Source organism: Eublepharis macularius, chromosome 6 (genome assembly GCF_028583425.1).
Source record: "Eublepharis macularius isolate TG4126 chromosome 6, MPM_Emac_v1.0, whole genome shotgun sequence".
In the NCBI taxonomy this organism is placed as follows: domain Eukaryota; kingdom Metazoa; phylum Chordata; class Lepidosauria; order Squamata; family Eublepharidae; genus Eublepharis; species Eublepharis macularius.
In genome coordinates this window covers 7,948,668-7,976,029 of record NC_072795.1, presented here as the reverse complement: position 1 = coordinate 7,976,029, position 27,362 = coordinate 7,948,668, and the positions used below count along the sequence as shown (strand labels likewise).

The 27,362-nt window shown below is 45.9% G+C and overlaps 1 protein-coding gene across 1 annotated transcript in view; it reads left to right on the top strand.

Moving 5' to 3' along the window:
• Nucleotides 1-27,362, top strand: part of CAPN10 (calpain 10) — a 42,629-nt gene extending 15,267 nt beyond the window's left edge. The window contains exons 5-14 of the mRNA XM_054984146.1: nt 113-309; nt 3,324-3,541; nt 5,329-5,470; nt 6,617-6,783; nt 9,412-9,695; nt 11,115-11,317; nt 14,932-15,184; nt 18,233-18,438; nt 21,456-21,501; nt 25,258-27,362. Coding sequence (XP_054840121.1) covers nt 113-309; nt 3,324-3,541; nt 5,329-5,470; nt 6,617-6,783; nt 9,412-9,695; nt 11,115-11,317; nt 14,932-15,184; nt 18,233-18,438; nt 21,456-21,501; nt 25,258-25,287 — 1,746 coding nt within the window. The 3' untranslated portion in view covers nt 25,288-27,362. The remainder of the gene's footprint in view (nt 1-112; nt 310-3,323; nt 3,542-5,328; nt 5,471-6,616; nt 6,784-9,411; nt 9,696-11,114; nt 11,318-14,931; nt 15,185-18,232; nt 18,439-21,455; nt 21,502-25,257) is intronic.

Below are 27,362 nucleotides of genomic sequence, written 5' to 3'. Positions count from 1 at the left end.
ACAGTACAGAGTTCACACTTTCAAGGCTGGTCTAGAGATGCGGCACATAGAGACCCGTACTAGTTTCCTTCTCCTGAATTTGTGCTTTTTTGTTCCTGTTCTGTTCTCTCAGGTGATACCTCCAGGTCAGCCAAGCTGGAGAGACGAGAAATACCGGGGCTGTTTTACTTGCCGAGTCTGGCAGTTCGGACATTGGGTGGAAGTCACCATAGATGATCGCTTGCCTTGCCTCGGGGGCAAACTTTGCTTCTCCCAATGCCAGACAGAAGATGTTTTCTGGCTCCCCCTGCTGGAAAAGGCTTACGCCAAGTATGTGAACCGACCAGGGCTGCCAATTTCGGGTTGGAAAATTCCTGAAGTTTTGGGGTAGAGCCTAAGGAGGATGGAGTTCGGGAGAGGAAGTTAGCTTATCAAGGATGGGACGGCATGGAGCTCACCATTCAGAGCTGCCATTTCCTCCAGGGAAACTGATTTCTCTAGACTGGAGATGAGTTGTGGTTCCTGGAGAACTCCAGCCCTCCTTCCTCCCCACAGAGGTTGGCAAGCCTAACTAGAGAGGGTTACTGACCAGTCAGGCCTCTGTTTTCTTGAGATGTACCATCATCTGTCCAGAGTCAAGCAGAGGGGGAAATGGAGGATGTAATTAGCGACCTTTCTTCCCGCCACCTTAAAGCATTTTTTCACAATGTCTTAAAAATTGGTCCTATATTTTGGGGGTGGTGGTGGTAAAGGGGGCAAATACACTGTACCTTTTAACTGAATACATATACATGTATATGCCTGCTTGACTCATAGGGGGAGGGCCACAAAGAACAAGAGAGTATCACAGCAAACAAAGAATAAATGCCAACAAACCGTGATAAACTAACTGGTAAATATTTATAGAAAGTAGATCAAATCAATATGCTTGAACGATAATTATGAGAGTCGCTGTGTATCAGTAGTACTTCTATCAAGGCTTAATTGCATATAAGGCCAAAGCAACTTGTAAAGTGACATTTTCATTTCAACCAACATTTCGAACGACCATTAATGAAGATATGTTGCAATCATTAAATATTATCTTTATTGTATATGCCTTTTGAATTTTGTGATATGAATTTTCTGCACCGTCATTAATGGTCTGTTTTGTATGGATGTAGTACTGTAAATTTTGGGCTAATATATTTATTATACTGATGATAGGCACAGGCACTTTGTATGGACATAGGAATACTGTACATGCTTACATTGCATTTGACGGTTGAAATGAAAATGTCTCTTTACAAGTTGCTTTGCCTTATGTGCAACTACGCCTTGATAGATGTACTACTGATACACAGCGACTCTCATAATTATTGTTCAAGCATATTGATTGATTTACTTTCTATAAATATTTACCAGTTAGTTTATCACGGTTTGTCGGCATTTATTCTCATAGGGGGAGGGAGCAAGCCAAACGACTGGATCCAGATTTGGTTCATCCTCTAACAACAGCAACAACAACAATAACAACACTCGATTTATATACCACCCTTTAGGACAACTTAACTCCCATTCAGTATGTCTGTTATTATTATCCCCACAACAATCACCCTGTGAGGTGGGTGGGGCTGAGAGAGCTCAGAGAGAGCTGTGGCTGACCCAAAGTCACCCAGCTGGCCTCAAGCGCAGGAGTGGGGAATCAAACCTGGCTCTCCAGATTAGAGTCCTGCCGCTTTTAACCACTGCACCAAACTGGCTCTCTAGCCTCAGTCAAAGACATTATGAATGCAGAAGGAAGTCTAGCTGGCGTTCTGGTGGCAAAAACTGCAGCCAGTGCTGACTTGCGTGTACACCCATGAACGCACATGAAGCTGCCTTACACCGAATCCGACCTTTGACCCATCAAGGTCAGTACTGCCCACTCAGACTAGCAGCGGCTCTCTGGGGTCTCACGTCCAAGTCTTTATTCTCTCCGACTGTCTGATTCTTTTCACTGGAGATGCCAAGCAGGTACTCTGCTACTGAGCCACAGCTCTTTCCTTCCCCTGTGTGTTGATACCTGCCCCCATCCCTCAGCATCCCACAGTGAGGAGCATTTTGAGTCTCTATAAATAAGAATCCGGGACGCAGAGTTATCGCAGTGCTGTTTCCCGGCTCGTGCAGGAGGGAGCTTGAAAATTGCCCCCACAGCAATGCCACAGCAGGAGGTACTCTTACTGTCGTCAGCTGGCTTGACATCATTTCTGTATTTAAAATAGCAAAGAGTCCAGTAGCACTTTTAATCAACTTTATTGTAGCATAAGCTTTCGAGAGCCACAGCTCTCTTCGTCAGATGCATCTGTAGCATAAGCTTTCGAGAGCCACAGCTCTCTTCGTCAGATGCATCTCTGCTATTTTGCTGCTGACTCCTTTGGATTTCTGTATTTAATGTGTGATACGTGACTTGCTTTGGGAAGCTGTGTGGCTGCCCAGTCCTGGCATACCATGTTCCATTTATAAAAAACGTTCCTGCTGGTTTTTTTCACTTAATGTAGGAGAGCAGCTGACTGATAGGTCACCCTTGCAAATGTGGCCATGGAAGTTACCGGACCTTATAATAATGACGATAACATTCGATTTATATACCCCCCTTCAGGACAACTTAATGCCCACTCAGAGCGGTTTACAAAGTATGTGATTATTATCCCCACAACAAAACACCCAGTGAGGTGGGTGGGGGTGAGAGAGCTCTGAGAGAGCTGTGACTAGCCCAAGGTGACCCAGCTGGCTTCAAGTGGAGGAGTGGGGAATCAAACCCGGCTCTCCAGATTAGAGTCCCGCGCTCTTAACCACTACACCAAACTGGCTCTCTCAACCGTGCATATTTCTTAATCTGCCAGTCCATAAATTGTCTTATTACGACTGCTGTTATTTGATAGTACTGACAGTGGCTTTACAAAGGTCAAGAAGAAAGGTCTCTGCCCTGAGGAACCTGCAGTTTAAAATTTTCTCCAAGGGAAATAACAGTGGGAGGAGATGGAACTGGATGTGGAGATGCATCGGGGAATGTGGAGTGCAGAGTTAGCTAAGTTTACCTGCACAGACACCTGAAAAGATTTCACGCACCACAGGCATGTGAGGCTGCTATCTGCCTGAGGTGACAAAAAAAAACCCATTTCTGAGATCTCTGAAAGTGCTTTTCTCTGGATAGAGCTTAAAATTAGTTCTTTTTACATTCTGTATTCTTTTTACAATCTGCGCATTGTTTTTTTCCAACACGTCAGCCGGGTCCAAGAGGGCGTGCTTTCCTTTTTCCTTTCGAGGTGTGCAACCTGAAGTTGCGTTCGGGAATCCTGAGGTGTCTGTCTTCCCATTTCTAGAGTGCATGGATCTTACGAGCAGCTATGGGCGGGCCAGGTTGCTGACGCTTTGGTGGATCTGACGGGAGGCCTAGCGGAGCGGTGGGCGCTCAAAGACCCGGGGCGAAGCACAGAAAAGGAGCGAGCCGGCAAAGTCTTGGAGAAAGCGGTGTTCAGGAGATTGATGAACCTGAAGGAAAAGTGTGTGATGAGCTGCTCGGTCTTCAGTTCCCGGCAAGGTAAGGGAAGGATTCCGCCAAACCAGTTTGCCTCCAGCCCACCAACAGCCTTTGGGAAGTTCTGCCACTGTCTCCTATCAAAGGCAAAGCTGTGCATCTTTGTGCTGGACTCTCCTGTCTTCCAAGAAATTTTCCAGCTTTGGCATGCTGCGTTTGGGTCATTTGGAAGCCTTTCCTTCTTTCTTTTTAGCCTCCCAAAATTGTCCCCCCCCTCACCATCTTCCACTATAATCTTGCTTTCTTTCTAGTTTCCCCCTCTGTGTTGGCGTCTCCTCGCTGGGCGTCTCTCCTATTGCATTTTTCTGTTGTCAAGGAAATTCAGAATTCCTCATTTGCAATCATCATTCCCGTTGCAAAATCCTCACCAGGCATAAGAGATGACAGAGCCAAGACCTGCAAATCAGGAGGTCTTCAGTTTGGAGTTTGTCTTTGCTGAGAACTAACTAGGTGGCCTGGGGCAAACGACCCTTGGCTTCCGCTTATCCACCTGCGATATGGAAATGATAATACTCTTCCTTCTTGCAGAATGATAGTTACGATGGCAGCAGCATGATGTCTGCAAAGTATTCTTTCTTTCTTTCTTTCTTTCTTTCTTTCTTTCTTTCTTTCTTTCTTTCTTTCTTTCTTTCTTTCTTTCTTTCTTTCTTTCTTTCTTTCTTTCTTTCTTTCTTTCTTTCTTTCTTTCTTTCTTTCTTTCTTTCTTGTTCTTCATTACATCCACCTTTCTCCCCAAAGCGGGTTACGCATGTCTCCTCTTCGCCAATTAATCCTTGCAACAGCCCTGTGAGGTAGCGTAGGCTGAGAGTGTGCGACTATCCCAAGGTCTCCCAACAAACTTCCATGGCAGAGCAGGGATTTGAACCTGGGTGTCCACGCTCCTAGTTTGACACTCTAGCAACTACACTAAGCTGGCTATCATCTGGCTCTGACTGCTCTAGAGCATGATATAAATGCTAATTATTGTTGTCGATCTATCTTTCCTCTTAAGTGAAAGGGTTCCATCTTGCCTTCCAAATCAGAGGAGAGTTTTGAAACCAACTCGGTTTCCAAGGTATGCGCTTTCAAGAGTCAAAGCTCCCTTTGACTCTCGAAAGCTCATAACCTCAGAAATCAAGTTGGTCTTTAAGGTCATATTGGACCCAGATCTTCCTCTTTGACTACAGGCCAACACGACTCCCCAGCAGTGAAACCAAGTTTTGAAACATGCAGAATAAGCTGTAAAATGCTCATTCATTTTATCCTCCTTCTATAAAACATTCTTTGCAACTAATCTGATTTACCTTCACAACAGCCCTGCAAGGTACATGATGCCCAGACACGGTAGCTTGGATTTCATGGGGAAGCATATGAAAGAATATTCACCCCGAGTTTCTATTACTTTAATTTGCTGCAAGAACTTGCTTCCCTCCATGTATAATTCTGTTTCGGAGCCATGCAGCTAGGTGTGGTGGGACTCTGTCACTTTTCCTAGCCCACAGAGTGCTTAGAAGGTGGGAAAGCAGCGGAAGTATTTCTCTTATTTTGGGAAAATTGAAAAGAGTCCAGTAGCACCTTTAAGACTAACCAACTTTCGAGAATCACAGTTCTCTTCGTCAGATGCATCTGACAAAGAGAACTGTGATTCTCAAAAGCTTGTGCTACAGTAAAGTTGGTTAGTCTTAAAGGTGCTACTGGACTCTTTTCGATTTTGCTACTACAGACTAACACGGCTAACTCCTCTGGATCTTATTTTGGGACTGACTGTTGGCAGTTTTTCAAACAGAGCTCCTCTTTTCCCCTCCTGGCAGGTACAAGCGAACTGGGGGAGTTTCATGCCTTCATCGTCGTAGACATGCAGGATCTTTCCAAAGTGTCCAGGAAGGAAATCATCCTGCTACGAATTCGCAACCCCTGGGGGAGGCGCTGCTGGAAGGGACCCTGGAGGGAGGGGTAAGTGGCCTGTGTCCTGCAGGCAGCTTTGTGGGGATGCAGACATGCTGGGTGTAGGTGAAGATCCCTGTCTGGCTGTACCAGGGTCGGTTGCCAGATTCTGACTGGTCTGCAAGATATTCAGAAGCCAGCACAACTGGCAGAACTTCTTAGGCTTGCCCTGATTCCCTTTTTTAAAGTCTTTGAAGGAACGTACTTATAAATCTTTTTAAAAAGTTGTTACATGGTGGGGATGTGTTGCTAATCTCTGCAGCCATGTTTGTTTTGTGCTTCTTTCTTCTGGGCCCATTAAGCCTGGCAGTATTTTCCGATTTCGGAAAAGGCAGGACTTTTTTTCAGTGGGAATGCAGTGGAACGGAGTTCTGGCACCTCTTAAAAATGGTCACATGGCCAGTGGCCCCGCCCCCTGATCTCCAGACAGAGGGGAGTTTAGATTTCCCGCCGAGGAGGGCAATCTAAACTCCCCTGTCTGGAGATCAGGGGGCAGGGCCACCAGCCATGTGACCCTTTTCGCCAAGGGCGATTTAAACTTTAAAAAACTCCCCCCTTGTTCCAGCTGACCCAAAGTGACATCATTGTACGGTCTTGAGTTCCACCACTGAGTTCCACCACCTCTTTTCCCAGAAAAAAAGCCCTGGTTTAAGGTGTGTTAGTTGCTAATCATGCAGATAGGTATGACGTGAGGCTGGGAACTGGTATAAGGGCTATTGCTATTGCCTTTAAGCAGAATTATTTCCTGGTACATTTCCTAGGGAGAGGAGACATGAGAATGGGACTCTCCCAAGTCAGAGGTTGCAGATTTCCTGTCAGTTCTATGGATGACAGGTTATGACAGATAGACCCCTGTACCCTCACAGCAAGCACTCCATGGTCTTGGTTGAAAAGGCTTTATTCAAGGAATCAAATCATGTTTATAGATATGTCCACAGGTTGTTCAGAAGTTGACAGGAACGATAAAATATGTAAAAAGCATTGTTCATATAGGTTCCGAGTACTCTCCCCCCTCCCAATAGGAAAGCATAACTTTTGACACGGAGCAGTCCTGAGGTGCTCCTTTCTAAGCCCATTGACTTCAAGAATTCTTCAGCTCACCCACAGATCTGACATCTTTTTCAAATTTTTCCCCCATTTTGTTTTCTTCTTCAGTGGTCCTGGGTGGAGCCAACTGGATCCAGTGGTAGCTGCGGAACTCTTGTCTCAGATACAGGAAGGAGAATTCTGGGTGGAAGAGGAGGAGTTTTTTGCCGAATTTGATGAGATCATAACTGGGTATCCGATCACTGAAGAAGGACAGCTTCAGAGCCTATATACGGGTCTGTATAGTTTGGTCCTCCGAAGAGGACCTTTTTCACAAAAGATGTATTCGATTTATCTGATGTCCTTTACTCCACGGGGCTTGGGGTACGTAGCTCCTTTCTCCTGTCTACATTTCACCCTCACAAAAGCCCTGTGAGCGAGATTAAGCTGAGAGAGAGACACTCAGTTTGAACGTGAGTTGTTCAGGCTATAACCCAGTTCTCTATCCACTAGGCAACACTGTGTTGCAGGACCCTGTTGGCTGGACTTCAGCTGGGGCCTCTCTTAGTTGCAGTTTTTATTACACTCCCCCCCCCCCCCCCAACATGCCTCCAGTGTTTAGGAGCACAAAGGCTTCACAGTGTGGCCAAGTATCCTGAAGGACCGCTCTTTCCATTGTGTGGCTACATCCTTGGCACTTCTGGGATGGGATGTTCTTTTTCTTTGTGGGCTTCACAATTTAGTATCTTGCATAAAAGCTCTCAGAAAGACTGCAAAGCCTTCCTTTATGGCTTTCCATAAGTATCCTTTATGGAAACAGAATCTTGGCCTTGGTTTGGGAAATGAGTGGAACTGGTTCCCACGTAATTGGGACTCATGAGTACAAACAAAGATGTTAGTTCGTGGCAGCGCCTTTTGTGAGCAGGGTGGAAACTGGGTTGGATCCTGCAGATCTGTTGCATCAGTGGCTGCAAACAGCCTTTCATAAATGGATCCTGCAGATCTGTTGCACCAGTGGCTGGAAACAGCCTTTCATAAATGGATCCTGGAGATCTGTTGCACCAGTGGCTGGAAACAGCCTTTCATAAATGGATCCTGGAGATCTGTTGCACCAGTGGCTGCAAACAGCCTTTCATAAATGGATCCTGGAGATCTGTTGCACCAGTGGCTGCAAACAGCCTTTCATAAATGCAAACGTATTTTTCTACCAGAGGGAAGGCCACTGTTAGCACAGTGGATCTGTGGGATCCGACCCACAAGGTCTCTTTTTGTTATGGTTGCCAACTCCAGATTGGGAACTTCCTGGCAATTTGGGGCGGAGCCTGGGAAGGGGTGCAATATGAGCTGCCTTTTATGTTTAATGCTGTGCCTGCATGATGGCTACCAATGTTTTTAATTGTTCTTAATTGTTTTTATGTATTTATGATGTAAATCCGCTCTGAGCCCACTTGTGGGAAGAACGGACTGTAAATTAAATAAATAAAGAACATAAATAAAGGGAGGATTTGGGGAAGGGAAGGTAATTATATGAGGCCATAGAGTCTGCCCCCTGAAGCTGTTATTCCCTCCATGGGAACTGATCTCTGTAGGCTGGAGATCGGTTGCAATTCCAGGAGGGCTCCAGGCCTCACTGGAGGTTGGCAACTCTCCTTTTCATGCTGGAATCTTTGGTATGCTATTTGCATGAGAAGACTCTCTAGGAACGAGCAGCTGTTCGCATATCAATAGCTTCTAATGGCATCTCTTAAAACTGAAGGACGCGAGAGTGCACATGTTCGTAGCTTGCATGGATGGAGTGGAGAGTGCCCTCAAGTCATAGTTGACTTATGGTGACCCCCCTGGTGGGGTTTTCATGGCGAGAGACTAACAGAGATGGTTTGCCTTTGCTGGCCTCTGCAACCCTGGTCTTCGTTGGAGGTCTCCCATCTAATTACTAACCAAGGCCAACCCTGTTTAGCTTCTGAGATTTGACGAGATCAGGCTCATCTGGGGTATCCAGGCCAGGGCAGCTTGCATGGATACCTGCCTGGAAAACATTTGTGGAACTTCTAGGAAACCTGAACATTTCATTGGCTCCCCCAGTGCTATAATTTAGTATTGCATCCTCTTGGGAGAGCACTCACTGCAGGACAAAAGGATTTGTTTTGTTTGGTCCTGACCCAAAGCATTCACATGCTACGTCTGTTCACCGTTAGCAGCCTGCTGCTCTTTTCATTTTCACACTCCCAAGAACCGCAATGCTTGACCCAAAGATTTACCACCTAGCCAGGCGTAACAAACTGAATGCGCTTGTTGCAGGGATAAGTTCCTGAGGCAACATGTGAGTAAACATGCATCAGGGCCGGATTTGGATTGGGATCACTGTTTGGGAGAAGGGCGAATGGCTGCCTTCTCCCCTGTGCTGTTTTTGGCAGCTGAAAGAGCTTGAGGGATGTAGAGTGGGGCAGTGTGACTTGCTCTATGGGGAGCTAGCACATGCTTCCTTTCAGCGCACATGCTGGCTCCTAACAGAACAAATGATGTTTGTAATGTGTTTCAGTCCCTGAAAACAACATAGGGGAGGAAGCAGGAATTCCTCTTTCTCCTGTGCAGCGGTCCCAATAGCTGCACCTGGAGAACCTGTGTGGTTTGTGATCCAGCGGAGTTAGCCGTGTTAGTCTGTAGCAGCAAAATCGAAAGGAGTCCAGTAGCACCTTTAAGACTAACCAACTTTACTGTAGCATAAGCTTTCGAGAACCACAGTTCTCTTCGTCAGATCACAGAAGAGAACTGTGGCTCTCGAAAGCTTATGCTACAGTAAAGTTGGTTAGTCTTAAAGGTGCTACGGGACTCTTTTCGATTGTGTGGTTTGTAACGTCTTGTTAGGCTCTACCACGCCAGAAGATGTGATGTGACGGATGCGTTTTTTCCACCTCTCTCAACAGACAGGGTACTGAGCCACACTCAGAAACTATATGGTTCGTGGGTGAGGGGGCAGTCCGCGGGTGGCTGCCGTAACAACAGCACTTTCCCTACAAACCCCAAGTTCTGGCTGAGGGTGTGCGAGCCGAGCGAGGTGTGCATCGCCCTTCTGCAGAAGCATCGGAAGTACAGCACCGATTGGGCGGGCCGGGTTCGGAACTGGCCCCGCTTAGTGGAGGCAGACCCGTCTTTGGCCGATGGAATCAGAGGGAAGAATTATCATGCCGTGGGGCTGCACATCTGGAAGGTAACAGGGTCCCTTTCTTTTCTTTGCTTACAAGTTATTATTAAGGCTTCTAACCCCCAAGACTGCAGGGGTGAATTTAGACATAATGTTGGAATAAATATTTTGTAAAAAATTATTGGTAAGACACAAGGGCCATTTCCACACTACGCACCTTCATCCGGAACACTGTGCAACGTCGTGAAAAAAGCGTGGAAGAAATAGCGTCTTCTCGCACGAGTTTTGCGCAACATTGCACGAGAAGACACGATCTTCCACGTTTTTTTCGCGACGTTGCACAGCATTCCAGATGAAGGCGAGTAGTGTGGAAATGGCCAAGATCCATAATGATACTTTTTACAAATTTTAAATTTTCAAATTTTTAAACAAAACACACAAAACAACTTACAACTATTTACAGTATTGCTATTCATGTCTACTTTCTGTAGTCATGCTATACACTATAATATTAATAAGTTTTTGTTTTCTAGAATACCGTACAAACTTATAAATGATTGATAGGAGCTTAAAGATTGAATGTTATTAATTGTAATATACTCAAAAAAGGGGAACCATTCTTCTAGAAAGTCTGCTGTATTAGGATAATGTTCGGCCTGATATATATTATCGTTTGTTTTAGCAGAAATATAATGATCCCATTTTTATAAACCATTGTTGGTGGATTATATGATTTCCAATTTGCCGTAATTGTACTTTTAGCAGCAACTAATAGATTATTAATAAGATCACGCCTAATCTGAGGAATTAAAATATTTTTCCACTGATCGAAGAATAGGAATAAATATTCTTACTCCACTGTTGTTATCCTCAGATGTGACAAGGCACGGAAGCCCCTGTGTGAAACAACACAGAGAGGAATTTATAGCCTCTGGTAGCAAGAGAAGAAGCAAAGTTCTTGTCACGTTTGTGGATGATAATTTTGAAATAACGATCTTGGGGGATGCCCCTCAAATATAGCTCTAAAGTCTTCCCAAAGTGTTTGTGAAAGGGAGGGCTTTCATGGCTCGCCAGTAATGTATTTCTTTCTCTCATGTCTACCCTCTTCCTTTAAAGAGCTTAGTATCGGGATGGGGGTTGATCTGTTTTATATAATAATAATCAGTTTTTTTTATAATAGCACAATCTGTAAACTGCTCTGAGTGGGCATTAAGTTGTCCTGAAGAGTGGTATATAAATCGAATGTTGTTGTTTCTGTTGTTTTTATTATCCTCACAACCACACCATGAAGCAGGCTGGCAAATAAGGATTCGAACCACACTGTCGTCTCGTATCATGCACATTGGGACCAAAAATGACCAGCTTTCCCTGATGAAGGTGTTCGCTTATTCATGTCCTGCAAATCTGACTTCTTTTTTCCCTTTTTGCAAAATTATCGTTTTCCCATTATGACTCCTAGCGTAGTTGACTTTTTCCACCCTCTAGGTTGAAAAGAAGAAGTTCAACCTCCCGAAGACACTCTCGGCTCCCCCGATTTCGGGCACCGTTTGCCATTCCTACAACCGGGAAGTGCACCTGCATTGCGACCTCTCCCCTGGTTATTACCTGGTCATCCCCAGCACTTTTCTGAATGATGCCGAGGGAAACTTCCTGCTTAGAGTCTTCTCCAGCGGAAGAATCTCCCTCAGGTGCGTCTGAAGGGGAGGAAAAAAGGGGTGGGTGGAGAATCTTACTACTGGTGGCATTCATTCAACTCTACGGTTTATTGAAGTCCCCCCACCAATGGTTTGAATAATGGAGTTGTGGGAGGGGTTGAGAATGGGTGTCATTACTAGAGATGGGCATGGACCAGAAAAACAGTGGTTCGTTGCAGTTCGTGGTTCATCATGTTTCATGAACTAGCATGAAATCGCCTGGTTTGTGAACTGGTTCATTTGGTTTGTGGCTCGTCACTTTCGGGGCAGCAGAATGTCTCCAAAAAGCCCCTCCCCCTCCTCCTCCACATTGCCTAGGAAACTGATTGATCGAAGCCAGGCTGTCTGCAGTAAGGAACCGAAAAACGAACCAAACGAACCGCTCTAAAATCAGCGGCTTGTCATGGTTTGTCAGAAAATGAGCTCCTGTGAACTGCTGGTTCAAGAACCAAAATAATGGCCCGGTTCGTGACGAACTTTGATTCGTATTTCGGTTCGTGCTCATCTCTAGTCATTATCTATTAGGAATGATATGGCAGTATCAGTGAGTCTGGGCAGTCCAATGTGGCTGCATTTTTCCCCAGAGTCCTTTGAAGCAGCCGCATTGCTCCTGATCTCATTGCTTCCTGGCCCAAGGAGGGAGGGTTTGCTGCCCATAAACTGGGCCCATGCATTCCACTTTAACAATCTTGAGCCTGAAACTGTTGGGATGTTGCATGAATGTGTCAAGTTGCCTTCTGCCCGAGCACTGTCTACTATGCCTGGAAGCAGCCTCTCCAGGATCTCAGACACAGAAGGGGCTTTGCCAGATTTGCTCCCTAAGATCCTTCTTACTGGAGAGGCCAGAAGTGATTTATTTATTTCATCGTATTTAGAGTCCGCTCTCCCCGTGAACAAGCTCAGAGTGGATCACATCGATAAGTACAATAGCAAAGATAAAAACAGGTGGCTTGACAATAAAATCGACAATGATGCAATTCAGTATAAACACAGCAGCGCACGTTGCAGAGATCCCTCGACATCAAAAGATCCTGTAGGGCGGGGTGGCCAGCTGCCAGACGCAAGTTGAACCACTTGTATGCAAAGCTCTGTCCTGATATCACCAGGAGGGAACGGAAAGGAAATTAGTTCACTAAGGGACCTTTGAACAGTGACCAGTACTCCTAGTTTTAGGTGGGCAGCCATGTTGGGCTGCTGTAGAATAGCCAGATTTGAGTCCAGTGGCGCCTCCGAGACTAACAAGATTTTCGGGGTTTTAACTTAGCTGAAAATCTTACTGGTCTCTAGAGTGCTGCTGGGTTCAAATACTCCTAGCAGCCCCTAGAAAAATTTTCTGTGCCTGGCTGGCCCCATAGCTTCTATCTCTCTTATCTCTGTCTCCCCTTTCTGTTAAGGTGATGTATGTGGGGTAATGCACTGTGTTAGAATTGTTTTGCAGACATATCTCCTGATTATTACAATGACCTTGTAAGGTAGGCCAGCATTCTTGCCGACACCAAGAAAAGAGTGCTGCTATTTTTAATATCTTTATACAATGTTTTTAATGTTTTATGTTTAATGTTTAATGAAATGTTTTAAATGTTTTAATGTTGTTATCCGCCCTGAGCCTGCTTGCGGGGAGGGCGGAATATAAATACGATTTATATCAGGGCGGCTAACATTAAAAAAAATACATTAAAAGTCACAAAACCATAAAAGCAATAATAATTTTTTTTAAAGTCATTAAAATAGTCCAGGAGCAGGTTATTTAAACAAATATTGGGAGTCCGTATATGGGCGTAGCAGATGGCCGAGGGCAGCCCCAGAAAAAGTGGTAGTCTTAGATGGAAGAAGGAGGACACCCGCTGGCACTCAGCTGAAGGCCCTGCGGGTCCTACAGGACCCGGATCTCCACCAGGCTGGGGCCAAACAGATGTCCTTCGGGCCGGAGACCACCAGGAGTTGCTTGTCTGCAAAGCACAACACCCTGCAGGGAACATAATGGAAGAGGCGGTCCCGCAGGTATGCAGGTCCCAGTCCGTGAAGGGCTTTAAACACCAAGGTTAACACCTTGAACCTGATCCGGAACTCCACTGGGAGCAAGTGCAGCTGGCACAGCACAGGATGAATGTGCGCTCGGATTGGCGTTCCAGTAAGGACGCGTGCCGTTATCTTCATAGTGCTGAACTGGAGTTGTGGCAGTGACGTTGAGAGAACAGTGGCTTCTCAAGGCTACTTAGCATACCGACTCTACAAATGCACATCAGTTTTATCGCACATCAGACACCCCATTCCTTCATGGAGCATCCTGGGAAGTATAGTTTGCTGCAGAAGATTGGAATACTGTGAGAGAGCCCTACCCTCTCCCCACAAACAGCTACAATTCCCAGGTTCCCCAATGAAAAGGGAATGACTCCTAAATCTGCGATGAAGCTACACTCTTAGAAAACCCATTAATAGAACTGGGGGCTCTTTGGCTCACATTCTTCTTTTGTTCTCATCATTTGTCTTTCCTGGCAATGTTTCTCTTGCACCCCCAGTGCCAAGCTAAATATGGGGAAAGCCGCGGCTTGGATATTACCATTACAGCCAACGTTTTAGCTGGGGAAACTACAGATAGCGGCTGTATGAACCTGTCTCATACAAAGAAAGGGTCTGTCTAGCACAGTACCGGCCATGCTGGTCTGTCTGTGGCAGTGAAAAGTCTTCCCCGATCTCTGTATTCCTGAGATCCTGCAACTGGAGATGCCACTGGATCTTCTATGTATGAGGGGGTTGGACTAGATGATCCTTTTTTTTTTAATAGATTTTTATTTTTTAATTACTAAACTCAAAAACTACAAAAAGGGAAAAAGGGGAGCAGGGGGAGAGGAAAGAAACGACATATAAAAAACACACACTATAACTACAAGTTTTGCATTCCCTTCATAATACAGTTGTTTAAAGTTAAACTTTCTGATATGCTATTAGATTGGTAGATCTCATAAAATACGAACTACAGTCAGGATCAGGTCTTCTTCCCCCCCCACCCCGCGTCTCGGTCGCAGCTCTCTCTGAACAGCTACAGTAGCTGCGCTCCCATCCTCCCCACTCCCCCCTTCAGATTCTGGATCTTCTCCTTGCTGAAACTCTTGATGATTAAACACAAAGTCCCTCAGCTGTGCTTCCGATGTTATTTTGTAGGCTTGATCTTTATAACTGAACCAGATGCCTTCCGGAAATAACCATTTGTATTTTATTTCACGCTTCCTCAGAAGAGCTGCAAACCTTTTGTATTTGAATCTTCTTTTCCGAGCTAAAAATGGAACGTCCTTCAATATTTTAACCTTGTTACCCAGAAAGTCCAAGTCCACATTATACGAATTATATAAGATGGTGTCCCGAGTCTTCTTAGATGAAAAGTCAATAATAATCTCGCGAGGCAGCTGACGCTTCGTTGCATATTTTGAAGATGTCCGGCGGACTTCCAGAATATCGCTTTTTAAGGACTAGATGATCCTAGGGTCCCTTCCAACCCTATAATTCTGTGTTTTTATGGTCAAAGCAGGTGCCATTGCGCCACATCCATCTCAGGACCTTTGGGCTCTTTACTTCCCTCCCGTGCCTTATCTGTGTTTTCCTTTCCACAGCGAGATAAAACTGTTGCCACCCAACAATGGCGTGCATGAAGAGCTCCCAGGAGGTGAATGGGAGATGTTACAGCTGGAGGGCTGCTGGAGGAAAGGGCAGAGTGCTGGTGGTAGCAGGAACTTCCCTTCCTTCCACACCAACCCATGTTTTCCCCTCTCCATCACCGGCATAGGACAGAGTAGCGTGAAGGTTGCTCTCCGCCAGCACTGCCCGGACAACAAGTGCCGCCCGATTGGGTTTCATATCTTCCAGGTAAGATTTAGACTGGGGGCTGCCCAGGGCAGTTGCTTTGCATTCAGCTTTTCCCAGTCCGGTTGAGTCAGAGCCAAAATCGATGCCATGCTAGATCTGTATTGGGTACAACTGAACCATGGTGTGAACGTTAGAAGTACGAGATAGACACCATGCTGTGAACTAATGAAACACAACCTATGCACAGTCTTCTAGATGATGATATTTGCTACGCAGCAACTTATGAAACGCAACTGTCACAAACCCTCATCTAACTCAGGCTTGGGCTGACCTTCCTCTACCCTGAGGTAAAACTTCTACCTCTCTAAGCCTATGAAGCCGAATACTGGGTTGGGAAGCCTTTAGTAGCATGGTTGAGATTTAGCTTCAACTTTCTTTCTTGTCCCACCCTTAAGGAACATAAGTGGTGTGGTTACCCAGCCAAGTCCAAGTAGGGGAAAGATGAGGGGTTTGCGCTTCCCTTAAACAGAAACTGGCACATAAGGCTTGTGGAGATTCAAAATGAAACAGGTTTATCTACAAGTAGGTAAAACAAGAAGGCATATAGGCAGGTATATAAAACTGAAGTAACTTAGAGGTTTATGAACTGAACACTTCACTGGTGTGAGGCACAAAACCCTTGGTGCAGTTTTTAAATTGCTGGCTTGTATGAGAGATGTTGGTGTTATCAGACTTAAAGATGTTAAAGTGAGTTCTAGCTGAGGTTGGCACTCCTTCATAAGTTTAACACCAACACAGCACGGCTTCCCCTTTTCTACATACTTCAGGGTACTCCACTGAGTCAAAACCCTTTTAAGATACTGGGCAGGAGTTATAGTTATGCCCCAGCTATAACCCTGTTCCTGGTGCCGAAGGGGAGACTCCTTTCTACCCATTTCTACCCTTTCTACTTCACTGTGACACTGAGAGATCTCTGTCTTTTGGTGCTACACCTCTGAAGATGCCAGCCACAGCTGCTGGCGAAACGTCAGGAACTACAATGCCAAGACCACGGCGATACAGCCCAGAAAATCCACAACAACCATCTCCTTTCTACCCACTTCCTTGGCCCACTACAATTCCCAGATCTCTGGTGTCTGCATAGACGTTCGTGCTGTCTTTCCCACTTTAGTCCAAGGACTGAAAGTGCTTTATAAATGTAAAGATTTTTCTTTAAAGGGTACACGTTCCCCTTCCTTCCTCACACCAAGGACTCTCTGGCTGACCCTCTATGGTCAGAAGCCAGACTCCCAACTCTCTTTCACTCTTCAGTTTACTCCAACTGACAACCCCTCAACCTTCCATCACCAACTGCCATTTCAGGCGAGCCACAAAGGGGGGTGGGATATGTCAATCATCCTTCCATCTTTACTGCCCAGCAATTCCAGCATTTGAAGCTGAGTCCGTCTCAGCAGCTCCGAGGAAGGCATTGAAAAGCATGGTAAAAGCGGATGGGCGTAGATCGTGCTTTCATCACAAGGACTGAAAATTGAAGACTGATATTGTGGAGAGAATATTTTCTGTCTATTGGTATTATTTTGGTTTGTGGATATATGTCTGCCTCATTGTTACAAGTATTGTGTTTCATTAGTCCATAGCACGGTATTTATTTGGTACTTCTAATGCTAGATCTATAACCAGGTCTTCGGTGCTGCTGAACAGATGAAATGCTAGACGATCTGTGACCAAGTCTTCTGTGTTGCTCAGTGCCAGCTGCATGGGACCCATTCAACACTGGGGCTGTGGTAGAGGGAGAAAACGGGGTTATTTACCCACACACAGTTTTTCTGACCTCAAATTAAATATATGCATATTTCCCCTCTAATGGGGCAAACAGCTACTCCATCTGAAGTCAGGAAAATGCTGGACGATGGAGAGTTAAATGCTCCTTCCTCATTTGGTCTGGGGCCTCCTCCAGCTGTTGGTGGTGGAGAGTGCCGTCAAGTCATAGCTGATTTATGGCAACCCCTGCTAAGATTTGTAAGGCAAGAGACTAACAGAGGTGGTTTGCCATTGCCTGTCTCTGCAACCCTGGTCTTCCTTGGAGGTCTCCCATCCAATTACTATCCAAGGTCGACCCTGCTTAGCTTTGAGATTGTACAAGATCAGGTGTGCCTGGGCTATGCTGGTGGGTACTCCCCAGCTGTTATTCAGCATTTTAAAAAAAAATGTACATGTGATCCAATCATGGCTTGTCTGGCATCTGAGTTTGGACCTCTGACTGAGTCCCAGCCCTGCTGCCTTCTTTGTGGTCCAACCATTTGTTGCTCTCTCCAAACCATTGACAAGGGGGCTTCCCAGCTCTGCTAGCTGAAGATTGAGTCCCTCCTGCTCCTAGGACAATGGGATTGAAGGAAGATCTAAACATACAATCTTGCAAGTGTGAACTGTTTTGAAAAAGCATGGCCTAAAGAGTCAGGAGTCAGACTCTAATCTGGAGAAACGAGTTTGATTCCCCAGTCTTCCACATGAACCCAGCTGAGTGACCTTGGGTCAGTCACAGCTCTCTCAGAGCTCTCTCAGCCTCACCTACCTCACTGGGTGTCTGTTGTGGGGAGAGAAAGGGAAAGTGATCGTAAGCCACTCCAAGACTCCTTTGGGTAGTGAAGAGCGCGATATAAATCTTCTGCTTCTGCTGCTGCTTCTTCTCCTGCTTCTGCTTTTTCTGATTCTGCTGCTGCTGCTCCGTCTACTGCTGCATCTTCTGCTCCTGCTGCTGCTTTTTCTGCTGCTGCTTTTTCTGCTGCTGCTGCTCCTGCTTTTTCTGCTTCTGCTGCTGTTTCTTCTTCTGCCTTTGCTGCTGCTTCTTCTGCTTCTTTTATTTCTGCTTCTGCTTTTTCTGCTGCTGCTTTTTCTGCTTCTCCTTCTCTCCTCCTCCACCACCACCACCACTACCACAATCTAAATCACGGTTGCTCGAGATTTGACTTTGACTAGAGAGCCCTGCTCTGTCTCGACTTGGAGGGCTGTGAGTCGGTAATGGGGATTGATACTTAGAACTTCCTTCTCAAAGCAGGCCATATTTCAAGGCTACGGGGAAAGCTTCTCAGCAGTCTACCCTCCTTTCAGGTACCCAATGATAACAACAACATGAAAATGCCTCTCTCATCTTGCCTGCACTTGGAGCCAGTGGTTAGCTGCGTACCTCATTCTTACTCTCAGGAAGTAAGCCAGCTGTGCCGGCTCACTCCAGGAAATTATGCCATTGTTCCGTCGACGTACCTGCCTGATACAGAGGGCACTTTCACCGTGATCATAGCAACGCAGATAGACAGGTAAGGTGACCATTCTACCTTTTGGAGAGATGCATGAATCCAAGAATACGGGGCTTGATGCCATGTTTTTCATGACTTCTTTGGGCTCAGTTCTTCCCAGAAAGTCCCTTTCTTGGAGCACAGCTGTGCTACAAATGTACATTGAGTTTACATCAGTCAAAAAACCTTGGGGTCTGTAGTGGGTTTTTGAGATGTGTGCCAAGGATGTTGATAGGGGATGCTAGCATTGCAGATATGTCCTACGTAGAGATGGGCACGATCCGAAATATGAACCAAAGTTCATCATGAACCGGGCCGGTTTTTGGTTTGTGAACTGGTGGTTCATCGGAGCTCATTTCTGACAATCCACAATGAACCGCTATAATTTTTAGAGCGGTTTGTATGGTTTGTTTTTCGGTTCATCACTGCAGACAACCTGGCGGCAATCAGTCTGTTACCTAGGCAGTGGTGTGTGTGTGTGTGTGTGGAATGGGCTTTCTGCAGACCTTCTGCAGCCCTGGAAGTAACGAACCAACAAACTAAACAAACTGGTTCACGAACCGGGCAAGTTCATGATGGTTCGTAGTTCGTTAAACATGACGAATCACAAACTGCAATGAACCACCATTGTCCCAAATCGTCCCAGCCTCTAGGCCTAAGAAAAGACAGCTGTTTTATTAGACATGTCTCAGGGTGTGTCTGTATGTATACACGTACATGCATCCCTTCTTAACTGTGAAACATGCTTAGTGACCCTGGCTCAGTCATTCTGTCTCAGCTGGTCCCCCACTGGGCTGTTGTAAAGATAAAAATGAGAAGGAACCATGTATAACCACTCTGAACTTTTTAACTACTATGCTACAGCAGCTCACATACAAACTAATTTTCTGGCAAATGTGCCTCATTTGGAAAAGATGCATCGTGCAACAGATGGGTCCAACGCGTAGTTTTTCTGGCCTAGGGCGGTGATCTTACAACATCAGTGGTTTCTCCATTTCCAAATATGTGGCAGCCAGTATAATTAGTATATAGGTGGTGATTGTGATGGGGTTTTATTTTTCGTCTCAGAGAGTCCAAGATTATCGCACACCCAGCCTTGCTTTGTGATGTGCACCCTCGGTTTCTTGCATCGCGCTCATGTCTCTGTTTTTGCAGAACCTCAACAACCTGCAAAACCTCTTCTCCTACAGATGATTGTAGGACAAAAAAGAGTGAGTGCACAGTCCCAAAGGCAAGGGGCAGGTATTGTGCCACCTTCAGCCCTCTGAAAAAAATTGTTTTGGGGCCAAAGTACATGTTTCGGTTTTCAACAAGTTGGGCCTGGGTTCTCCTCAGCCCCACAGCAGCTGTAGAGAATAGCTTTTAAAAAATGAAGGAGAGCCCAAGTGGGCTCAGAATCCCATCGTGAGGGGAAGAAGGGCTCCTGCCTGTCCCCCAAGCCATTTTCCCATGTGGACATAGCTGGAGTGGGGGGAGATTATTTCCCCATTCTTGCTGCTCCACATGGAGTATTCGGTATGTGTGGATGAGCAAAAACAGGGAAATAACTCCAGTTTCGGCATGGGGAGAAAAGAAGCCATTCGATGCAGCTGCTGCGTGGTCACAGAGATCCTGAGCTGGGGCGGGGGAACTCATTGTAAATCTGTAGCTTGATCCTCTGTCTGTCCCAAGACCATAGATCCAGAGGAGTGAGCCATGTTAATCTATAGTTGCAAAATAGTAAAAAACCCAGTAGCACCTTTAAGACTAACCAACTTTATTGCAGCGTAAGGTTTTGAGAACGATAGCTCTCTTCGTCAGATGCATCTGTCGAAGAATACTGTGGGGCTCGAAAGCTTACACTACAATAAAGTCGGTTAGTCTTAAAGGTGCTACTGGACTTTTGTCTATCTCAATTTTAACTATCCCATTTTTATCTGACGAAGAATGCTGTGGTTCTCGAAAGCTTATGCTACAATAAAGTCGGTTAGTCTTAAAGGTACTACTGGACTTTTGTCTATCTCAGTTTAACTATCCCATATTTATGGTTGTTGTGGGCTTTCCGGGCTGTATTGCCGTGGTCTTGGCATTGTAGTTCCTTACGTTTCGCCAGCAGCTGTGGCTGGCATCTTCAGAGGTGTAGCACCAAAAGACAGAGATCTCTCAGTGTCACAGTGCGGAAAAGATGTTGGCAGGTCATTTATATCTACTCAGGAGGGGTGGGGTTAGATATAAATGACCTGAGTAGATATAAATGACCTGCCAACATCTTTTCCACACTGTGACACTGAGAGATCTCTGTCTTTTGGTGCTACACCTCTGAAGATGCCAGCCACAGCTGCTGGTGAAACGTCAGGAACTACAATGCCAAGACCACGGCAATACAGCCCGGAAAGCCCACAACAACCATCGTTCTCCGGCCGTGAAAGCCTTCGACAATATATCCCATATTTATCTTGCTGTTTCTTCACATTGCTCAGGCTGGCATATGTGACTCTCTTTCGCTTTGCCCTCATAGTAACATTTTGAGTTAGCTTAAGCTGAGAGACAGGGGGGCTGGCCCAAGGCCACAAACAGAGCAGTCCTGAGCAAAGTTATCCCCTTCTACGTCTGTTGAAGTCAGTGGGCTTAAAAGTGTGTAGGATGGCACTGTTGATGAGCTTGCTGCTCTAGGGAATTGTTCATCGAGTTGCAAAGGAGCAAAAAGAGCATGTTCAAATTTCAGGAGATTGGCCTGGAGATCCTCCGTTGATTAGTGGTGTGGAATTTTACCCAAGTTTGAACTGGTGCGAGTTACAGGACAAAAACAAACTGCCCCAGAACTGCTTGCCAGGCCCAAATGATGTATTATGGTGGTGGTGTTAAATGTGATTATGATTACAGTTATGTGTTATTTAAAACTGGAATTCACGCATCGTGCTTGTTTTATGAGTTGTACATATGATGGCTGTTTTATTGTATTGATTGTATCAATTGCTTTGGTTCATGAGCTATTGCACACACAAAAAAAATGGAAATGCATGTTGCAGTTTCAATGGCGTCTATTTGCTTTCACGCAGGAAAAGCATTCAGATCCAGGAGACTTTGGGGCAGAGACTGCACGAGGTGAGTGACCTGTTGAAGTCAATAACAGTGCAATCCTAAGCAGAGTTACTCCAGCCTAAACTCATTGATTTCAGTGGGCTTAGACTAGAGTAACTCGGTTTAGGATTGCACTGCAAGGCAGTGGCTGGTGCAGGCGGAAATTAACGTTTGGAGTGGGTTGGCATTTGAGTCTCTTAGGTTGTAGCCTTAAGGGACAGTTATGCAAGCGTGTGTGCCATTGAACTCAGCGGGATTTTCTTCTGCATAAACTGGCTGGGGATCATGCTGCATATTTTCTTAATAATCACAAATGTAGAAGTTAGCCTGACCCTAGCATTCTGGTTTACGAGCAGTTCTGGCTACAGGAAATCAGTATTTCAAAACGTTCCTGTTCGTTTCCTCTCTTTCACTCCTTGCATTTTGCACACTTCAGGATGGAGATTTTTCTGTCGTTTGTTTCTGGTTTAAAAGGCTTTCTTTTTAATTACTGTAAAAAAAAATCCCAGTTCTGAAAACAAAGTGCAGATTTTCGAAATAGATGACTTGACGGAGATTGCAATGTTTACTTTTACTGAGAAAGACAAACAGCAGCCAGGTAAAGCAGCCAAGGGGGGAAATGGTCGCTTGATTTGGTCCGCTCTTCAAAACGTTGGTTGCGTTGCAGATTTCTTACGAGGGTGCGCTGACCTGCGCTGTTAGGTGTTGTCCTCAAAAGTCTGCGTGGGCTGTGCATGACTTTGAGATCGTGAAAGTGGAAGGGATGCTTTTCCTATGCCCAGATTGCACAAGCCCTGTGTTTCACCAAGCTGAATGCTGGCCCCCAACCTGTATCCTAAGGCCTACCAGGATGCCTGACCACCACCTGTTTTTGCCTACCAGGATGCCTGACCACCTGGGCAAGCAGCAAAAATGGGACACTTTTCAAGCTCCAAGCTGTGTTTTTATCTTGCCCTTCTTCCCAGAAGCCTGGTAATTAACTTACATGGTTATTCCTCCTCCGTTTTATCCTCATAACTAGGCAACCAGGGAGGTTAATATGAGCGTGTGGGCCTGGCTGAGAGGAGTGGTTGGCATTTGGGTTGCCAAGTCACGCGATTTGTGCAGCCTGCTTTATCTTCTTGTAAGACCAATTCCCAACATTCTGACATGCTTTTGACAAGACTCTGGGCCAAACTACAAGTGATGCCCGACACTAGTTGGACACTTGCCAGCTTCCCTCAAGTTTTGATGGGAAATGTAGGCAGATTGGCGGAATGTGGGACAAGTGACAGTTGAAAAGGCCATTGGACAGCAGTCGGAGAGCCAAGCTGCAAGGCCAGGATGCCTACATTTCCCATCAAAACTTGAGGGAAGCTGAAAAGTGTCCGACCTGTGTCAGGCGTCACTTGTAGTTTGGCGCTAACAGAAGCCAAATCCAGAGTCAGAAGCAGGTTGGCTCTGTTCTCCGTGGCCAGGCATGGAGCGTGTTTAGCTCAGAGTGGTCTCTCTGAGCAAAGGGATGAAGAGCTTCCATTCACTCCCACTGAGAAAATAATAATAATTGTCCTTATATACGGCTCTTCTAGACAGATTAGAACCCCTCTCAGAATAATGAACAAAGTCAGTGTTATTATTATCCCCACAATCCAGCTGGGGAGCTGGGGCTGAGAAGAGGGGCTTTCCCAAGGCCACTTACTGAGTTCATGGCAGTAGTGGGATTCGGACCAGCAGAGTGCTGATTTGCAGCCCACCTATTTAACCTCTATGCTACAGCAGCTCATAATAATAACTGCTTTTATATACTGCTCTTCTAGACAGCTTAGTGCCCTACTCAAAGCAATGAACAAAGTCAGTGTTATTATTATCCCCACAATCCAGCTGGGGAGCTGGGGCTGAGAAGAGGGGCTTTCCCAAGGCCACTTACTGAGTTCATGGCAGTAGTGGGATTCGGACCAGCAGAGTGCTGATTTGCAGCCCACCTATTTAACCTCTATGCTACAGCAGCTCATAATAATAACTGCTTTTATATACTGCTCTTCTAGACAGCTTAGTGCCCCACTCAAAGCAATGAACAAAGTCAGTGTTGTTATTATCCCCACAATACAGCTGGGGAGTTGGGGCGAGAGGAGGGAGTTACTCATGGCCCACCCACTGAACTCATGGCAGTAGTGGGATTCAAACCAGCAGAGTGCTGATTCACAGCCCAACCACTTAACTATGCTACAGCAGTTCACATACAAGCTAGTTTTGTGGTGTAAGTAAGAAAACCAGTTTTGGCATTTAAACCTGCCCAAGAGTCATTAGGCTGCAGCTAAGGGAAAAAACAGCAGCATGAAATGACGACAACAACAGTGTGCTTATACTGTCCTTCTGGACAGATTAGTACCCCACTCAGAGCAATGAACAAACTCCATGTTGTTGTTATCCCCACAATCCAGCTGGGGGGCTAGAGCTGAGAGGAGTGGCTTACCCAAGGCCACCTGCAGAGTTCGTGGCAGTCGTGGGAGTTGAACCAGCGGAGTGCTGATTGCTCTCCACGCCTGATCCCTAAGTGGCCCAGCTGAGAACCTGGAGCGATACCTGGAGAATAGTCCTATTGAAGGCAGTCGGTTAGCCGCTAAAGTGAAATGGAGTCCTTCAGTTGAAAGACAGCATCCCCAGTTACTGGGAAAGGAGCCAAGCCATGGTGGGGTGGAGAGTGTTATCTTCATTGTGAGCTTCTCAGAGCCAGACTACAAGTGACGTCTTACACAGGTTGGACACTAGTCGGCTTCCCTCAAGTTTTGATGGGCAATGTAGGCGCCCTGGTTTTACAGCTTGGCTCTCCATTACAGCTGCAAGACCAGGATGCCTACATTTCCCATCAAAACTTGAGGGAAGCCGACTAGTGTCCAACCTGTGTAAGACGTCACTTTTAGTTTGGCTCTCAGAAGAACGTAGCTGACCACGGCTGGAAATGAGATGTCGGAGTCGATGGAACTTTGGCCCGATCTAGTACTGCTGCTATTATTTCTTCTTCTAGTACTGCTGCTATTATTATTTCTTGCGGCACTCTTTTGGGTGCACTGTATCCTTGTACCTATTGTAATGTCAGTGCTCTGCTAGTGGGTACATACATAAATTTAGGATAGTCTTCACTTCTGCATTCCCAGTTCTCTTTAATTCCCATAATTTAATGCCCATAATTTAGGAATTATGCCTCCCAGTTCTCTTAGCGCAGAACCCTTCTTTGCCTGGAGCCTGAGGCTTTTTTCCCACTTCATCCCGTTACACTTGGAGTACTTCAAACCCAGCATGACTGAAGAGAGGGAGCCTGCTGGAAATCATGTGCCCCCCCTTCTCTTCCCCTCATCCCCTCTTCATTGGTCCCACCAGGATTGGTTGGAGGTCTTGGTCCTACTGGGCTTAGAAGCAGGGGAATTAACTGGGGCTGGCTCCATGTGTTTTGCCACCCCAAGAAAGGTGCGGTCATTCCCTCCTGGACCTTTGCCACCGCGGCTTGACTTGGACCCAGCCGGCGATGGGGCTGGCCCAGGGAGAAATACCCATCATCTCTTGCACCATTGATGTCTGGGAGTGAACTGTGTTCCCGTGGTGCATGGATGCCCTTTTCATTCTGCCGCCCCAAGGAGTTGTCATGTTGAGTACTTGTCATTCTCCTAGATATTGTTTGGAATGGAGAAGAGGGAGAAATGGATCCTTTTGACTTTAGTTAACTGGAAACTACCCCCTCCTCAATATGTCGTTTTTAAATGGCATGGGTACAGCTTAAGTCTCTCTCTTTTTTTATTTTTGCAGGTCTCCTTTAAAGCAGTGATGAAAATGTAATTTTCGTTTGGCACATCAGCACTGGGGGGAACCGGGCACGAGCCTCAGGAATGGCAGAGCTGTTATCAATTTGAACTGCCATAATCCCAGGATAGGTCAGGCCTAGAAGCTTTTTTGGGCATATCAGCATTCCAGCCTTCTTATCTAATCTCTCTGTCTCCCTCTCCAATGAGACCCCAACACAAATAACACCTCGGTTTTGTAACGCTCCCGCATGGACTTCAGTCTCCCTTGAAATTTCTTGCAGTGTTGTCTAGACTTCATTCTGTTTAACCTCCCTTCCTCAATATCAGTGGAAAGATACATTGTGTATGTGCTGTGTACAAATCGGGTTTTAATTCTATGGCAGTAGCACTTTGACCTGTGTGGTGCGCGTGTATGTATATGTAGTGAAAACTTTTTTTTTTTGGCAAAAAATAAATTGACAAATGAAGTGTTGGAGGCTGATAGTGTGAAAAGAGGCCTGGGAGAAAGCAGGAAATGTTAGTTATTTCAGGAAGAAAATACTATTACAAAAATGGAAATATGTAACAACCTGACGTCCTGCCTGCTTTCTGTGTACTCAAACAAGATTCTACTTGGCTGGGCCTGAAAAACATCAGACCCGGTAAACTGTGCTTAGCTTTCCAGCTACATAATATAACTAGTCAGTTTCTTAATGAGATGGTGGCAGTTAACAGACAAGCTTAGCCTTGGGATGAGGTAATAATAATAATGTTTGATTTATGTCTGAAGAAGTGAGCTGTGGCTCACGAAAGCTCATATCCTACCACAAATTTTGTTAGTCTTATAGGTGCTACTGGACTCTTGCTCCGCTCTACTGCCGCAGACAGACTAACATGGCTACCCACCTTTGATTTATGTACAGCCCTTCAGGACAATTTAATGCCCACTCAGAGCGGTTTACAAAATATGTTGTTATTATCCCCACAACAATCGGCCTGTGAAGTGTGTGGGGCTGAGAGAGCTCTGAGAAACTGTGACTGACCCAAGGTCACCCAACTGGCTTCAAGTGGAGGAGTGGGGAATCAAACCTGGTTCTTCAGATTAGAATCTGGCCGCTCTTGACCACTACACCAAACTAGCTTTCATCTAGATTTCCAGGGTATGAGCTTTCAAGAGCTCCCTTTGTCCTTTTCCTACTTGCATCTGATGAAGGGAGCTCTGCGAGGTGGGTGGGGCTGAGAGAGCTCTGAGAAGCTGTGACTGACCCAAGATCACCCAGCTGGCTTCAGGTGGAGGAGTGGGGAATCAAACCTGGCTCTCCAGGTTAGAGTCCTGCCCCTCTTAACCACTATACCAAACTGGCTCTCCAGTAGGTAGCGGGCACCAGTCGTTGTTTGTGGACTGCATTTAGCTAAGCGTATCACAGATGGAGTGGGTCGGTTCCAGGCCATGCACGAAACCTGCCCAGGAACAATTTCCTCCTCCACCCCACATTAGAGACTTCCTCCTCAGTTCTCATATGTTCAGTGCTTCCCGTGGGGAAAAAGATGGCAAGGGAGAATTCTACCCAAAGTAGCCCCTGATGTATCACCCTCCCCAAGCCCCTCGCATTCTTCTGTTCTTCCCCTGCTCGGTTTCCTTGGCACATTCACACCTCCCTTTCCTGTTGATCCCCCGCTACCTGACCTTCTCTTCCCTTAGCACAAGAAGCGATGCATTTACTAGGCTCTCGTAGGGTGGGCCGGGGGAGGGGGGGCACTGTCTGCCCAGAGGGTGCCACCCTAGGTGGCCACCTAGGCACGCCTGTTGTCAGAATTGTTCTTGCAGAACCAAGAGGCCATGGAATTGCGGGATATTTATTTATTTATTTAAACCATGGGATTTATATGTTGTGGGGGGAAATTCTGTTGGCGTGCTTGTTTCAGGAGGACCTGAGACCGAGATGGGCGAAAACAATCTTTAGGAATTATGCCTCCCTAGCAGTGTAAGAAAACTGTTGTTTCAACTGATCCCTCCCCTTTGTAAAACCTCTCCTAAGTGAGATTTTAAGATACTGTATTTTTTTTTAATGACCAAAATGGTTGTTAAAATGTCTTTTGGAAAAAAAAAATTAAACGGTGTTCTGGTTA